Genomic DNA, 16,619 nt, shown 5'->3' on the forward strand with positions numbered 1-16,619 from the left:
CAGGTAGGCTTTTGTGTGGCTGCAAGTGAGACTCCAGGTGGTGTGTTAGTTCCCTGGTGCCAGGGTCAAGGATGTCTCTGAGCAGGCACAGGATATTCTGAAGGGGATGGTGGGCACCCAGATCCATATTAGTATCAATAAATTCAGTAAAAAGAGACATGATTCCTGGAAAGGAAGTTCAGGGAGTTAGGTAGGAAGTTGAAAAGCAGGACCTGTAGGGTTCTAAGTTTGGGAATACTTGTTGTGCCACATGCCAGTGAGGCTAGGAGTAGGAAAATAATTAGTTAAATGTGTGGCTAAAGAGCTGGTGTAGGAAGGAGGACTGCATGTATGTGAATCCTTGAGAGATGGTCTGGGCAGGTGGGACCTGTACAAGAAGGACAGCTTGTATCTAAACTAGGCACCAGGTTACATGAACATCAACTAGCCACAAAACGACATGACCCACGCTCACTAGTATCCTTACATACAGGTGAGGAAGGACACCATTTTGACTGGGACAACACATCCATCCAAGGACAAACCAAACAGAGACACACATGAGAATTCCTAGAAGCATGGCATTCCAACCGGGACTGTATCAACAAACACATTGACTTGGCTCCCATTTACCACACCCTGAGAAAAATAACAGGAAATGACATCACCATAGGAAATGATGTTACCACAGGAAATGACATCACCAAATCTAGGAAACTCAAATATATAACTAGGAAGCGGGCTACACCACCAGTGCTTTATTTGGAAGCTCACTGAAGATGTTACCTAGTATGGTGACAAAATGTCTGAAAACAAACCTTCCAGCTAAGCGAGCAATACCTAAATCCAGAACCAATACCCTGGCAGGGATGTTTACTAGTGCCACTTGGGAGGGTTTAAACTCTGTGAGCTGGAATCAGAGCAGTAGTAAGCAAGTAAAATGACCAAAGAGGAGTTTGAGACAAAGGCCAAGTCTAAGAGGAAGAACAGACAGGAAGAGGTTACTGAACACAGTGAGTTGGTGTTCTGAACTGTATTTGTTTTAATGCGTGGAGTATAACAGGCAAGGCAGATGAGCTTAGAGCTTGGATTAGTATACAGAGAAACCTCGATTATCCGAATGAGATGGGCAGGCACTGTTTTGTTCAGATAATTGATTATTCAGATAATTGATTATTCAGATAATCGATTTTAGTTTGAACAGGGGAAGCTACATTGATCTAATGCTGTGCTCTACTGGAGAATTTGTTTAAATCTATAATTTTAATGGGTCCGCCATTTAAACAATCTTTGTTTCCAAACTAATCTTTGCAGTCTGTGAATTACAGGTTAAAATAAGAAGAATTAAACCCTTACCATGATTCACAACATTAAACAAGGTCCCAAACAGCTTTTGCGATTGCAAGACCATTTACAGTATCAGTGTCTGGGAACTCAGTCTCGCGATAGAAACACAGGAGCCCTGCCTCTCACATATGTTTACATTCTAGACCTTTTTTAAAATGAACGGCCCAGTAAAGTGCTGGGAATACTGTAAAACACTTAGTTTTGCTCAGGGCTGTGTAACACCCCTTACCTAAAACAATCCTGTCACTGATGCTTGAGCTGCTTGTGTTTCTTTGTTTTTGCCAGCATTTTCACATCATCTTCAGTACAGGTAAATCGAATACAGTACACTTACCTCTTTGTAAATTTTTTGCGGGACTTGCAATCTTTGGATAATCGAGATTCTGATAACTGAGGTTCCTCTGTACATAACTATGATGTTGTAGCTATTACAAAGACTTGGCTGAGACAGTGACTAGACTGGTAGGATATGACTTAACATGCCAGGATTTAGAGGTTTCAGGCATGATGAGAGGGATGTAAAGGGGTTGGGGAGTTATGTTACCGATTAGGGTGTGTGGTGGGAGAACACCTTGGAGGGCTCATCCATCATGGTCATGTGGGTACCACTCAGGAATAAGAAGGGTGCAATCACTTTAATGGGATTGGATTACATGCCTCCCAACAGCTAACAGGTGATCAAGGTACAGATATGTATCCAGATGGAAAATGTAAAAACAACAGAGTTGTTGCAGTGAGTGATTTTTAACTTCCCCTGTTTTGACTGGTATTTGCTTACTGCCAGGGACTTGGATGAGGGATGGTGGAATTTGTTAGGTGTGTCCAGGGCAGTTTTTGAAACAGGTTGTAAGCAAAAATAAAAATTGCTGGAAAAGCTCAGCAGATCTGGCAGCACCTGCGGAGAGAAATCCAAGTTAATGTTTCGGGTCAAGTGACCTCTTCATAACTGATTTCTCTTCTCTCCACAGATGCTGCCAGACTTGCTGACCTTTTCCAGCAATTTCTGTTATTGTTTCTGATTTATAGCATCTGTAGTTCTTTGGATTTTTATTTATTATGTAAATAGTCCAACTAAGGAAGGGGCCATACTCGACCTGGTATTGGGGAATGAGCCCGGCAAAGTGATTCAAGTTTCAGTGGGGGAGCATTTCGACAATAGTGACCATAATACTGTAAGTTTTAAGTTACTTATAGATAAGAATAAGAATAATCTGTGGATGAAGGTTCTAAATTAGGGGAAGGCTAACTACCACAATATGAAATGTAGACTGTGGGGGTAGCTGTTCGAAGGTAAATCTACCTGTGGCATGTGGGAGTCTTTTAAAAGCCAGTTGATTAGAGTTCAAGACCAGCATGTTCCTGTGAAATTGAAGGATAAGATTTGGGAACCTTGGATGACAAGAAATTGAGAGCTTAGTCAAAAAGAAAAAGGAGGCATTTGTAAGATTTAGGAAATTGAGGACAGGCAGAGCCATTGAAGAATGCCAAGATAACAGGAAAGAACTCAAAAAAGGAACAGGAGGGTTAAAAGGGGCCAACAGGATTTAGGAAAATCCCATGGTGCTTTTTTTATGTATAAATAGAGGAGTAAGAAGGTAGCTAGGGAAAGGGTAGGTTCACTCAAGGACAAAGGAGAAAATTTGAGTGGAGCCAGAGGAAATAGGCGAGGCACGGTGGCACAGTGGTTAGCACTGCTGCCTCACAGCGCCAGAGACCCGGGTTCAATTCCCACCTCAGGCGACTCTCTGTGTGGAGTTTGCACATTCTCCCCGTGTCTGTGTGGGTTTCCTCCGGGTGCTCCGGTTTCCTTCCAGGTCAGGTGAATTGGCCATGCTAAATTGCCCGTAGTGTTAGGTAAGGGGTAGATGTAGGGGTATGGGTGGGTTGCGCTTCGGCGGGGCGGTGTGGACTTGTTGGGCCGAAGGGCCTGTTTCCACACTGTAAGTAATCTAATCTAATCTAATCAAATACTTTGCATCAGTGTTCACAAAGGAGAGGGATAGGTTTATGGTGGGATATGTTGATATTCTGGGCACATCAATATAAAAGAGAATGCTGGATGTTTTAAAACTCATTAAGATAGACAAGTCCCCAGGACCTGATGGGATCCATCCCAGAATGATGAGGGAGGCAGATGGGGAAATTTCCGGCAGCCTTGTTTTGCATCATCTGTAGTCACAGGTAAGGTTCCAGAGGAGTGGTGAATTGTCCATTGTTGTTCCTATGTTAAGAAGGACAACAGGAAATTGCAGACCAGTGAACCTTATGTCAGTGGTAGGGAAATTATCGGAGAAGATTCTTAGGGATAGGATTTATTCCAATTTGGAAAAATATGGACTTATTAGCAATAGACAGCATGACTTTGTGCGGGGCAAATCATGTCAAACTTGATTGAGTGTTTTGAGGAAGTGACAAAGATGATGAGGACAGGACAGTAAAAGTTATACATATGGACTTTAGCAAGGTCTTTGACAAGATCCCTCCTGGCAGACTGATACTAAAGGTGAAGTCACATGGGATCCGTGGTGAGCTGGTAAGATGGATACAGAAATGGTTTAGTCATAGAATACCGAGTAGCAGTGGGAGGGTGTTTATCAGACTGGTGTTCTGTGACCAGTGGTGTTCTGCAGGGATAAGTGCTGGGATCCCCTCTTGTTTGTAATGTATGTAAGAGATTTGGAGCAGTATGTAGGTGACCTAATGATTTAGTTTTTAGATGATGCAAAGGTTGGTGGAGCTGCAGAGGATTAACAGAGGATACAGCAGGGTACAGATAAACTGGAGATTTGGGCGTAGAAACGGCAGATGGAGTTTAATCCCGACAAACGTGAGGTGATGTGTTTTGGAAAATCTAATTCAGGAGGGAAATGTCCAGTAAATGGCAGAACTAAAATAGCATCAACATACAGAGGGAAATAGGCATGCACTCCACAATCTCCTGAAAAATGGCAACGTAAATGAATAGGGTGGTCAAGAAGGCATATAGTTTGCTTGCAATCAATCGTTGGGTACATGGAGTGCAAAAATGGCAAGTTATGTTGCAGCTGTAGAAGAAAACTTCAGTCAGCCATATTTAGAAAGTTGTTACAGTTCTGGTCACCACAGTACCAGAAGTATATTGAGACTTTGAAGAGGGTACAGAAATGATTTACCAGGATGTTACTAGGTTCAAAGGGTATTAGCTGTGAGGAGAGATTGGACAAACTTGGTTTGTTTTCACTTGAATGTCAAAAGGTGATAGAAGGTTACAGAATTATAAGAAGCATGGATACAGTCATTTCTTCTTCAACACGATGGTTGCATTCTTGTGCAACTCCGTATTATAGAATTATGCTTTAGAAACAGTGTTTAGTTTAAAGTGTTGGCGATGTAACCGCATTATGCCAACACACATTTTAAAAGTTCACACTTTACAAATAGCATCCCCAATTCATCAGTCACATGATAGCAAATTGGCTTTGAGAAAACATGTTATAGCAGAACGACCTGGACAATGAATGGTCAAAGTCTTTTTCTCAGGTTAGAAGTATCAATTCATAGGGGACATCGGTTTAAGGTAAAAGGGTGTAAGTTTAAAGGAGACGTGAAAGGCAAGATGTTTACACGGAGGGTAGTAAGTGTCTGGAATGCGATGCCAGAGGAGGTGGTGGAAGCAATGTTTAAGAAACATCTTGACAGAGATATGAATAGGCAGGGAATAGAGGAATACATACAGCGTAGATACAAAAGGTTTTTAGTTTAAAAAGACATCATATGTCAGCGCAGTCTTGGTGGGCTAATGGGCCTGTTCCTGTGCCATATCCTTCATTGTTCTTTGATAAGGAAATACATAGTTTGCCCTGATCCAACTGCCCTACAGAGGGTGCTTTGCTTTTTTGGGTATTTTTCTGGTAGTGATTTGCTGAGTCTGACCTCTGTGGTAGAAAATGACTGAAATCAATGATAGGATTTTGGATTAACTGTTGCTTGCAGAGGAATGGATTAATCAGGGTCATTCAGTGTGATTTTTAAAAGGAAAGGGTGTGTCCTATTGGCTTGATTGAATGTTTTGAGGAAGTAGCTCAAAGTATTGGGGAGGATGGTATAATGGATGTTACTTACGTGGATTTTAGTAAGATGTTTAGAGTCATAGAGTCATCCATGCCGACTAGATAGCCCAACGCAATCTCGTCCCAAACCAAAAGAGAAAATGCTGGAAAATCTCAGCAGGTCTGGCAGTATCTGTAAGGAAAGAAAAGAGCTGACATTTTGAGTCTAACTGACCCTTTGTCAAAGCTTGAAACGTCAACTCTTTTTTTTTCTCTCCTTACAAATGCTGCCAGACCTCCTGAGATTTTCCAGCATTTTCTCTTTTGGTTTCAGATTCCAGCATTCGCAGTAATTTGCTTTTATCCAATCTAGTCCCACCTGCCAGCACCCGGCCCATATCCCTCCAAACCCTTCCTACTCATATACTCATCCAGATGCCTCTTAAATGTTGCAATTGTATTGGCCACCACCACTTCCTCTGGCAGCTCAGCCAATACACGTACCACCCTCTGTGTGAAAGCATTGCCTCTCAGGTGTGTTTCCCCCCCCCACCCCAAGGAAGAGACTTGGTCTATTTACCCTATTCGTGCCCCTCATGATTTTATAAACCTCTATAAGGTCACCCCTCAAGCCTCCAACGCTCCAAGGAAAACAGCCCCAGCCTATTCAATCTCTCCCTATTGCTCAAATCCTCCAACCCTGGCAATATCCTTGTAAATCTTTTCTGAACCCTTTCAAGTTTCACAACATCTTTCCGATAGGAAGGAGACTAGAATTGCATGCAATCTTCCAAAAGTGGCCTAACCAATGTCCTGTACAGCCGCAACATAACCTCCCAACTCCTGTACTCAATACTCTGACCAATAAAGGAAAGTATACCAAACGCTTTCTTCACTATCCTATCTATCTGTGACTCCACTTTCAAGGAGCTATGAACCTGCACTCCAAGGTCTCTTTGTTCAGCAACACTCCCTAGGACCTTACCATTAAATGTATAAGTCCTACTAAGATTTGCTTTCCCAAAATGCAGCACCTCGCATTTACCTGAATTAAACTCCATCTGCCAGTTCTCAGCCCATTGGCCCATCTGGTCCAAATCCTGTTGTAATCTGAGGTAATCTGCTGTCCACTACATCTCCAATTTTGGTGTCATCTGCAAACTTACTAACTGTACCTCTTATGCTCTCATCCAAATCATTTATGTAAATGACAAGAAGTAGAGGACCTAGCACTGATCCTTGTGGCACTCCACTGGTCACAGGCCTCCAGTCTGGAAAAACAACCCTCCACCACCCACCCTCTGTCTTCTACCTTTGAGCCAGTTCTGTATCCAAATGGCTAGTTCTCCCTGTATTCTGTGAGATCTAACCTTGCTAATCAGTCTCCCATGGGGAACCTTGTCGAATGCCTTACTGAAGTTCATATAGATCACATCTAATGCTCTGCCCTCATCAATCTTTGTTACTTCTTCAAAAAACTCAGTCAAGTTTGTGAGACATGATTTCCCACGCACAAAGCCATGTTGACTTTGTTAAAGAACTACATAGTTTGACCTGATCCAGCTGCCCCACAGAGGATGCTTTGTAATGATTTGGATCCAAAATTGAAACTGCTGTAAAAACTTAGCAAGTCTAGCAGCATCTGTGGAGAGAAAGCAGAGCTAAGTTTCTGACGAAGGCCACTGGAACAGCATCCGCAGTTGTTTAGTATTCGTTTTGGATCCACAATTGGCTCAGCTACAGAAAACAAAGGGTAATGGGTGACTGACAGGTCGTAGAATCATAGAATCCCTACAGTTAGAAGCATACCATTTGGACCATCTAGTCCAAACTGTCCCTCAGAAGAGCATCCCACCCAGACCTATCCTGGTAACTGTGTATTTCTGAGACTACACATCCCTTGACATTATGGGCAATTTAGCATGGCCTGGGCATCTTTTGGGACTGTGGGAAAAAACCAGAGCACCCAAAGAAAAACCACATAGACACAGGGAGAATGTGCAAACTCCACACAGACAGTCACCCGAGGGTGGAATCAAACCCAGGCACTGTAAGGCAGTAGTGCTAATCACTGAGCCATCATGCTGTGGGTGTTTTTTCAAATGGCAACTGATGTTGGGTTCAGTGTTGGGTCCTTTGCTGTTTTTGGAGTGTATGAGGATTTAAAATAGATTTATATGTGAGAAGCATGATTGGGAAATTTGCAGATGATGATAAAATTGGCTGGGAAGCTGACAGTGAAGAGAATGACTGTCTTTTGCAAAATAATGAGGAATTTGGGTAGACTGGACAGGGAACACCGATATCCCACGACAGTGGGTGTAGATTTAGGTGATTGGAAGAAGGATGAGAAGAGACATGAGGGCAAGGCTTTTCAACCAGAGGCTAGTGGGTGTCTACAATGTGCTACCCTGATCAAGCTCAGAAACAGGTTGAATCTTTTTGCTGTTAAGATCTTTCTGAAGATTTTTTTTTCTGCTGCGTAATAAACTAGTACTCTTCTGTTAGAATAACATTGATAGTCCTGTTTCAATATGTACGGTGACTAATCACCATGATAACCAAACTACAAAAAGAAAACTTATCAAGCCATGCTGCTTTCTGGGATCTGACTTGACCAATGTTACCCATCAGCTGCGATCCATTGCAGGACTCCTAATTGGTATCTTGCCTGTGCGTAAAGCACATTAAACAATAAGGTAACAGGCTATAAATTTGGCTAGGCGAAACTGAGGACTGGATTAGTGGTGCTGGAAGAGCACAGCAGATCAGGCAGCATCATCATCTGAGGAGGAGTAGGAGCCCTTCATCAGGAATGAGGCTAGAAGCCTCGGGGTGGAGAGAAAAATGGGAGGAGGGTGGGGCTAGAGAGAAGGTAGCTGGGAATGCAATACGTGGATGGAGAAAGGGGTAAAGGTGATAGGTCAGAAAAGAGGGTGGAGCGGAGAGGTGGGAAGGAAGATTAACTGGTAGGACAGGTCATGAGGATGGTGCTGATCTGGAAGTTTGGAACTGGGGTATGGTATGGGGAGGGGAAATAAGGAAACTGGTGAAATCCACATTGATGCCGTGGGGTTGAAGTATTCCGAGGCAGAAGATGAGGCGTTCTTCCTCCAGGCACCGGGTGGTGAGGGAGCGGCAGTGGAGGAGGCCCAGGACCTGCATGCCCTCGGCAGAGTGGGGATGTGAGTTGAAATGTTGGGCCCACGGGGCGGAGGGGTTGATTGGTGCGGGTGTCCCGGAGATGTTCCCTGAAGCGCTGTGCGAGAAGGCGTTCAGTCTCCACAATGTAAAGGAGACCGCATCGAGAGCAACGGATACATTAAATGATATTGGTGGAAGGGCAGGTGAAACTTTGATGGATGTGGAAGGCTCCTTTGGGGCCTTGGAAGGAGGTGAGGGCGGAGATGTGGGTATAGGTTTTGCAATTCTTGTGGTGGCAGGGAAGGTGCCAGGACGGGCGGGTGGTTTGGGGGGGTGCGTGGAGCTGACCAGGTGGTCATAGAGGAAACGGTCTTTGCGAAATGTAGATAGGAATGATGAGGGAAATATGGTAGTGGGGTCAGTTTGTAGGTGGTGGAAATGTCGGCGGATGATACGGTTTATGTGAAGGTTGGTAGGGTGGAAGGTGAGCACCAGGGGGGGTTCTGTCCTTGTTACGATTGGAAGGAGGGGGGGTTTGAAGGCGGAGGTGCGGGATGTGGATGAGAGGGCATCTTCAACCACGTGGGAGGGGAAATTGCGGTCTTGAAAGAAGGAGGCCATCTGGTGTGTTCTGTGGTGGAACTGGTCCTCCTGGGAGCAGATACGGCGGAGGAATTGAGAATACGCGATAGCATTATAATACAAATTCGGCTGGTGACCTTTAAAAATGTATCCTTTTTGAGAAACCCTTCTGATTTTGTTGCCTCACCTTTGTTTCCTTTCCCCTTTTTTGTAAATCTGGTTCTGTGTGTTCTGGCAGGCAGCTCATCCTTCTGTTAAAATTGTGAAACCGTTTATCACTGTGACCCAAAGGGTATCAGTGTGCAATCTTTTTCTGTGCAGTTAGAATAAAAACCAGGCATTTTGTATATTTTATAACTCTGATGAGTTTGGAAGACTGTACTGTCAAAGATCGGCACCATTTCAGTTTCTAAGATAAACGATTACAGTTGGTCACAGTTTTTCTTCTTTGTTTAATTTCTTTTTCTGAGAAACATTGCATAATCCATATTCCTCATTATTTTATAAGCCTCTATGAGGTCATCCCTCGACCTCCTGTGCTCCAGGGAAAACAGCCCCAGTCTATTCAGCCTCTCCTTATAGCTCAAACCCTCCAACCCTGGCAACATAATTGTAAATCTTCTCTCATTTCATGACATTCTTCTGATTGGACATGAATTGTTCCAGCGAGCATTCTGATTTAGAATTTGCTCTGCTTTTGTAATCTGAATGGTTAAAGACACATAATTGTTGCTCAAATCCTGATGTGCTTGAGAGAGTGCTTGGCTGTTTGGATATTTATCTGACAGCAACGTGTTATATAAATCCCCAGAGCAAGAATGTGAGCAGGTGCAATGTATGGTACCATTTCTACATCGCCTTGGATCGAATGGAGTGATTTTTTTTTACTCACTTTACAGTGCTCTCGGATGCTGCCTGAACTGCTGGGCTCTTCCAGCACCACTAATCCAGAATCTGGTTTCCAGCATCTGCAGTCATTGTTTTTACCTATGTTTTAATTGTGTACCAGCCTCCATCACTTCCTCAGGTAGCTCATTCCATACACATACCACCCTCTGCCTCTTAGCTCTCTTGTAAATCTTTGCCCTCTCACCCTAAACCTGTGCCCTCTAGTTCTGGACTCCCCCACCCCAGGGAAAAGCATAAGCTTTAAAGGATCTCAAGATATTAAGACAGTTCCTGATGTTGACAACAGATGTTTGCTGTCTTTTCAAAGTCAAAACATTGTGTGAAGTGAGTAAAAAAAATCACTCCATTCGATCCAAGGCGATGTAGAAATGATACCATACATTGCACCTGCTCACATTCTTGCTCTGGGGATTTATACAACACGTTGCTGTCAGATAAATATCCAAACAGCCAAGCACTCTCTCAAGCACATCAGGATTTGAGCAACAATTATGTGTCTTTAACCATTCAGATTACAAAAGCAGAGCAAATTCTAAATCAGAATGCTCGCTGGAACAATTCATGTCCAATCAGAAGAATGTCATGAAATGAGAGAAGATTTACAATTATGTTGCCAGGGTTGGAGGGTTTGAGCTATAAGGAGAGGCTGAATAGACTGGGGCTGTTTTCCCTGGAGCACAGGAGGTCGAGGGATGACCTCATAGAGGCTTATAAAATAATGAGGAATGAGGAATAGACAAGGTCTTTTCCCTGGGGTGGGGGAGTCCAGAACTAGAGGGCACAGGTTTAGGGTGAGAGGGCAAAAATTTACAAGAGAGCTAAGAGGCAGAGGGTGGTATGTGTATGGAATGAGCTACCTGAGGAAGTGATGGAGGCTGGTACAATTAAAACATAGGTAAAAACAATGACTGCAGATGCTGGAAACCAGATTCTGGATTAGTGGTGCTGGAAGAGCCCAGCAGTTCAGGCAGCATCCGAGAGCACTGCTATCCACAATTAAAACATATACCCATTCAGATGCCTTTTATATGAATAGGAAAGTTTTCAGGGATATGGGCCAAGTGCTGGTTAATGGGACTAGATTAATTTAGGATATCTGGTCGGCATGGATGAGTTGGACCTAAGCGTCTGTTTCTGTGCTGTACATCTCTGACTCTAAGTCAGTATAGAAAGCAATGTAATGAGGGCAAGAAAGATTGGATTCAGAGAGAGAGAGAGAGAGAGAGAGAGAGAGAGAGAGAGAAAAGAAGCAGTAACAGTAAAAATAAAACTGCAACAATAATTTAAAATCTAAAGCTGAGACTGCAGATTTGTAAAAGCTATTTTTCAATCTCAGAAAAGTATTGGTAGGAATGAAAACCTTACATAAATAAATAAGTTCTCACCTTTGCTAATGAATTCAAATTTATCTGTGTCTTAAGAATGACAACTTTCAGATTTCTGCCTTCAAATGCATATGCATGGTTGTTGTTAATTTGGGCCCATTATCTTGAAACAATGACTGACTCTTTCTATATCCTCCCATGCTATGACAAAAAAATCTTAATGTTTATTTTGGTGACACACGAACATAATCTCAATTGGAAATGCCAAATAATTTGTGTAGTGAAGTTAATAAAATTTGATTTAGTAAGTTTAGAATTATGGGTTGGCGTTCATTGCTGTATTTTTCAACTAGGAGTTTTGATATTTTAAATACAGGTTATTTGACATAATTTGTATTGTATTATGGAAATGAGATTTATCATCACCTTGATTCACTCTTCTCAAATTAATTTTGTTTCTGTTTAAAGGAGAAGATGGGTACTTTTGATGGCTCAAAGTCCAGTGAGTCTTTCCAATCTCCAAGGAATCAAACCATAAGTTCAGATCAGAACAGCAATGCTGCGAAAAGAAACATAAATGAAATATTCACACCCAATACTGATGAAACTAGGAGAGAAATAAAAAACAATCAAGCTGTTGCAGATGACACTTCAACCTGCAGACAAGTACACTCACACCAACGTCTAAATCAGTTACGTGATGATTTTGAGGGCATTAGTAAACCAGGAGTATTGCAGAGTGATATTCAGAATATGCAGTCAGAAACTCAGGCTGAAGGTGGCTGTTCAATAACAATGGGTGATTTACAGCTCAGTAACCACTCAGTGAATAATGCAAGAAATGAGAATCATTCAAACATGGCTGTGCCACATGCCAATCTTAATCCAAGAGATATGCCCGAAGAGGCCAACCCTTTGGGTTTGGGTGATAGCAGTAGTCAGGGTGCTAATGTTTCTTGTGATTTCAATGCCAAAGACTCAATTAAAGAACAAAAAATTCAAGCATTACATGGTTACCAGAATGATCAACTGCAAAGAAGCTTTTATGATGTTGACAGTCCATTGAATATACAATTGAATTTTGATGCTCAAAAAAAATTAGCTAAGGGTGTAGGCTCTGATGAAAAACACATGTTAAATCAAGGCAAACATATTGGCGACAAATCTGTGGCTTTTCAGGCACATAATATTGAAATTGCACAAACTGGTGATGACGGGGCTGACTCCAAAATTGAATTTGGGAAAAATGTGCAAACAAGTCACAGCAGCGATTCAGTTTCCAACAGTGAACAATTAAGCAGTTCTTGTTCCGAGTCCTCGTTTGGAAGCATTTATATTAGTTCTGACTCTGTCAGTGAGTCAAGTGCTGATGTGGAACACAGCTCCCAAAGTGCAAACCGATTCAACAATGACACACTGCTTCCTACATCTCAGCTAATTGGCACACAGGCATCAGGTCAGATCCGTGACATGGATGGTTTGCAAGAAAATGCACAAAAACAAACTACGAATTATGAATACAATCTAGACACAAGATCAAATAAAAAGTTAAATCTGGGAGTAAATACTTCAAAGGGAGAAAGTTCATCATACTCTTGTGCGAATGAATTGAACCAGAGAATATATGATACTAATCCAGGACTATACAATGAGGATGTTAAGGAACATAGTGGGTATATTTGTCAAGAACCTAATTATGAAGATGAAGCAGGCAATGATCACAAATTTGAAGCAGCAAACCAGGGAGATGCTAGGTGGTGTGCTTTTGATCGTAGCTCCATTGATGCTTTGTCTCCTGAGCATGTTTCTTTCGTTGCAAAGAAAGGGTCACCAGCTGAAAAGCCTGTAAAATCAAATAGGGACATAACACAGTCAAATTACCCATATGTAACAATGTCAGTTCTGGCATTATCAATGGTTGTTGTATGCATATGGAAATACTACCATAAATAAGGACTATTGTGACCTGAGTGGCTTTATGTCCTGAAACATTATTGTTGAAGTGATTTTAAACTTACAATATAATTTGAGTTAGCTGTTTGGAAGTAGGGAAATCATTCATTTAGTGCTTTTGTTCTTGGGAGGTGTTTGCAATTATATTTTTATTGCAATTCTATCGTTGGAACAGGATCTTCATTTTAAACTGAAGATATCAAAGTAATTGACGTAAATGTCTCTGCAAACAATTGACTTGAACTGCAACAAAGTAAACTTATCCTTGAACCAAATAATTAATCCAATTTGTATTTTTATGTAGTCACCAGTATCTATGCAAGTGTCCTTAAAATGTGAATATGTATTTGAAAAATTAGAATTTGAATTTTAAAAAGAATTTTTAACTGTGTCCTTGCTTATTTTGTCATGAGCATATTCTTTTGTGTATATCAGTTTAATGACCAGCCCTCTGAATGTTAAGAAGATCAATTCTGTTTTGCAACCAAAGCAAATACTTGTGAATGCTGGAAATTTAAACTGAAATAGAAAATTCTAGAGAAAATCTGGTCTGACAACATCTGTACAGAGAAAAGCAAAATTAATGTTCTTTGGAATGGAAGGGGGCTAGAAAATGAATGGGCTTTTATATTAAAAGGTGAGGAAGAGTAAGTGGAACAAGTGAAGGTTAGAAAGTGAGGGAAATTGCCATGCCGTTATTGCTGTTGCCTTGCTACTGCTGCATTTTATTCTGGATGTTATTATTCGGGCTCAGCCAGATCATGTGAAACCTTGTCGTTCTGTCTAATTCTGAGCTGAGCTGAATTCCATAAAGTTTGGCCAAGACAATGATTGCTTACTTTCACCTCTGCAACCTTACCGTTAAAACAACCCATTTCAACCCACAGCTCAAATCTTAGAACATAGAACAATACAGCACAGAACAGGCCCTTCGGCCCACGATGTTGTGCCGAACTTCTAACCTAGATTAAGCACCCATCCATGTACCTATCCAAATGCCGCTTAAAGGTCGCCAATGATTCTGACTCTACCACTCCCACGGGCAGCGCATTCCATGCCCCCACCACTCTCTGGGTAAAGAACCCACCCCTGACATCTCCCCTATACCTTCCACCCTTCACCTTAAATTTATGTCCCCTTGTAACACTCTGTTGTACCCGGGGAAAAAGTTTCTGACTGTCTACTCTATCTATTCCTCTGATCATCTTATAAACCTCTATCAAGTCATCCCTCATCCTTCGCCGTTCCAACGAGAAAAGGCCGAGAACTCTCAACCTATCCTTGTACGGCCTACTCTCCATTCCAGGCAACATCCTGGTAAATCTTCTCTGCACCCTCTCCAAAGCTTCCACATCTTTCCTAAAGTGAGGCGACCAGAACTGCACACAGTACTCCAACTGTGGCCTAACCAAAGTCCTGTACAGCTGCAACATCACTTCACGACTCTTGAATTCAATCCCTCTGCTAATGAACGATAATACTCCATAGGCCTTCTTACAAACTCTATCCACCTGAGTGGCAACCTTCAAAGATCTATGTACATAGACCCCAAGATCCCTCTGTTCCTCCACCTGACTAAGAACCCTATCATTAACCCTGTATTCCGCATTCTTATTTGTTCTTCCAAAATGGACAGCCTCACACTTGGCAGGGTTGAACTCCATCTGCCACTCTTCAGCCCAGCTCTGCATCATATCTAAGTCCCTCTGCAGCCGACAACAGCCCTCCTCACTGTCCACAACTCCACCTATCTTCGTATCATCTGCAAATTTACTGACCCACCCTTCGACTCCCTCATCTAAGTCATTAATAAAAATTACAAACAGCAGAGGACCCAGAACTGATCCCTGCGGAACTCCACTTGTAACTGGGCTCCAGGCTGAATATTTACCATCTACCACCACTCTCTGCCTTCGACCGGTTAGCCAGTTTTCTATCCAATTGGCCAAATTTCCCTCTATCCCATGCCTCCTGACTTTCCGCATAAGCCTACCATGGGGAACCTTATCAAATGCCTTACTAAAATCCATGTACACTACATCCACTGCTCTACCCTCATCCACATGCTTGGTCACCTCCTCGAAGAATTCAATAAGACTTGTAAGGCAAGACCTACCCTTCACAAATCCGTGCTGGCTGTCCCTAATCAAGCAGTGTCTTTCCAGATACTCGTAAATCCTATCCCTCAGTACCCTTTCCATTACTTTGCCTACCACAGAAGTAAGACTAACTGGCCTGTAATTCCCGGGGTTATCCCTATTCCCTTTTTTGAACAGGGGCACAACATTCGCTACTCTCCAGTCCCCCGGTACCACCCCCGTTGCCAGTGAAGACGAGAAGATCATTGCCAACGGTACTGCAATTTCCTCTCTTGCTTCCCACATAATCCTAGGATATATCCCGTCAGGCCCGGGGGACTTGTCAATCCTCAAGTTGTTCAAAAAGTCCAACACATCTTCCTTCCTAACAGGTATCTCTTCTAGCTTAACAGTCCATTTCACACTCTCCTCTTCAACAATACGGTCCCTCTCGTTCGTAAATACTGAAGAGAAGTACTTGTTCAAGACCTCTCTTATCTCTTCCGACTCAATACACAGTCTCCCACTACTGTCCTTGATCGGACCTACCCTCGTTCTCGTCATTCTCAGGTTTCTCACATACGCATAAAATGCCTTGGGGTTATCCTTGATCCTATCCGCCAAGGACTTTTCATGCCCTCTCTTAGCTCTCCTAATCCCTTTCTTCAGGTCCCTTCTGGCTATCCTGTATCCCTCCACTGCTCTGTCTGAACCTTGTTTCCTCAACCTTATGTAAGCCTCCTTCTTCCTCTTTACTAGACATTCAACCTCCCTCGTCAACCAAGGCTCCCTCACATGACCATTTCTTTCCTGCCTGATAGGTACATACATATCAAGGACACGTCGTATCTGCTCCTTGAAAAAGTTCCACATTTCCACCACATCCTTCCCTGACAGCCTATGCTCCCAACGTATGCTCCTCAAATCCTGTCTTACAGCATCGTAATTTCCCTTCCCCCAATTATAAAATCTTCCTTGTTGTGCGCACCTATCTCTCTCCATAACCAAGGTGAAAGTCACAGAATTGTGGTCACCATCACCAAAATGTTCACCCACTAACAAGCCCACCACTTGTCCCAGTTCATTACCGAGTACCAAATCCAATATGGCCTCCCCTATGGTTGGACAATCTACATACTGCGTTAGAAAAGCTTCCTAGACACACTGCACAAACACCGCCCCATCCAATCTACTTGATCTAAAGAGCTTCCAATCAATATTTGGGAAGTTGAAGTCGCCCATGACTTCGACCCTGTGGCTTCTGCACCTTTCCA

The 16,619-nt window shown here is 42.6% G+C and overlaps 1 protein-coding gene across 3 annotated transcripts in view; it reads left to right on the forward strand.

Moving 5' to 3' along the window:
• The window catches only part of LOC140481083 (uncharacterized), a 34,262-nt gene extending 20,622 nt beyond the window's left edge, over window positions 1-13,640 (forward strand). For 2 of the 3 annotated variants that reach the window (XM_072576727.1, XM_072576736.1), the window contains exon 5: window positions 11,783-13,639. In XM_072576727.1, coding sequence (XP_072432828.1) covers window positions 11,783-13,267 — 1,485 coding nt within the window. In that variant the 3' untranslated portion in view covers window positions 13,268-13,639. Of the gene's footprint in view, window positions 1-11,782 lie in introns of all 3 variants that reach the window. The other variant, XM_072576746.1, reaches the window with a different exon arrangement.
• The last annotated feature ends 2,979 nt before the right edge of the window (window positions 13,641-16,619 follow it).

This window comes from Chiloscyllium punctatum, chromosome 1 (assembly GCF_047496795.1).
Source record: "Chiloscyllium punctatum isolate Juve2018m chromosome 1, sChiPun1.3, whole genome shotgun sequence".
NCBI classification, from domain to species: domain Eukaryota; kingdom Metazoa; phylum Chordata; class Chondrichthyes; order Orectolobiformes; family Hemiscylliidae; genus Chiloscyllium; species Chiloscyllium punctatum.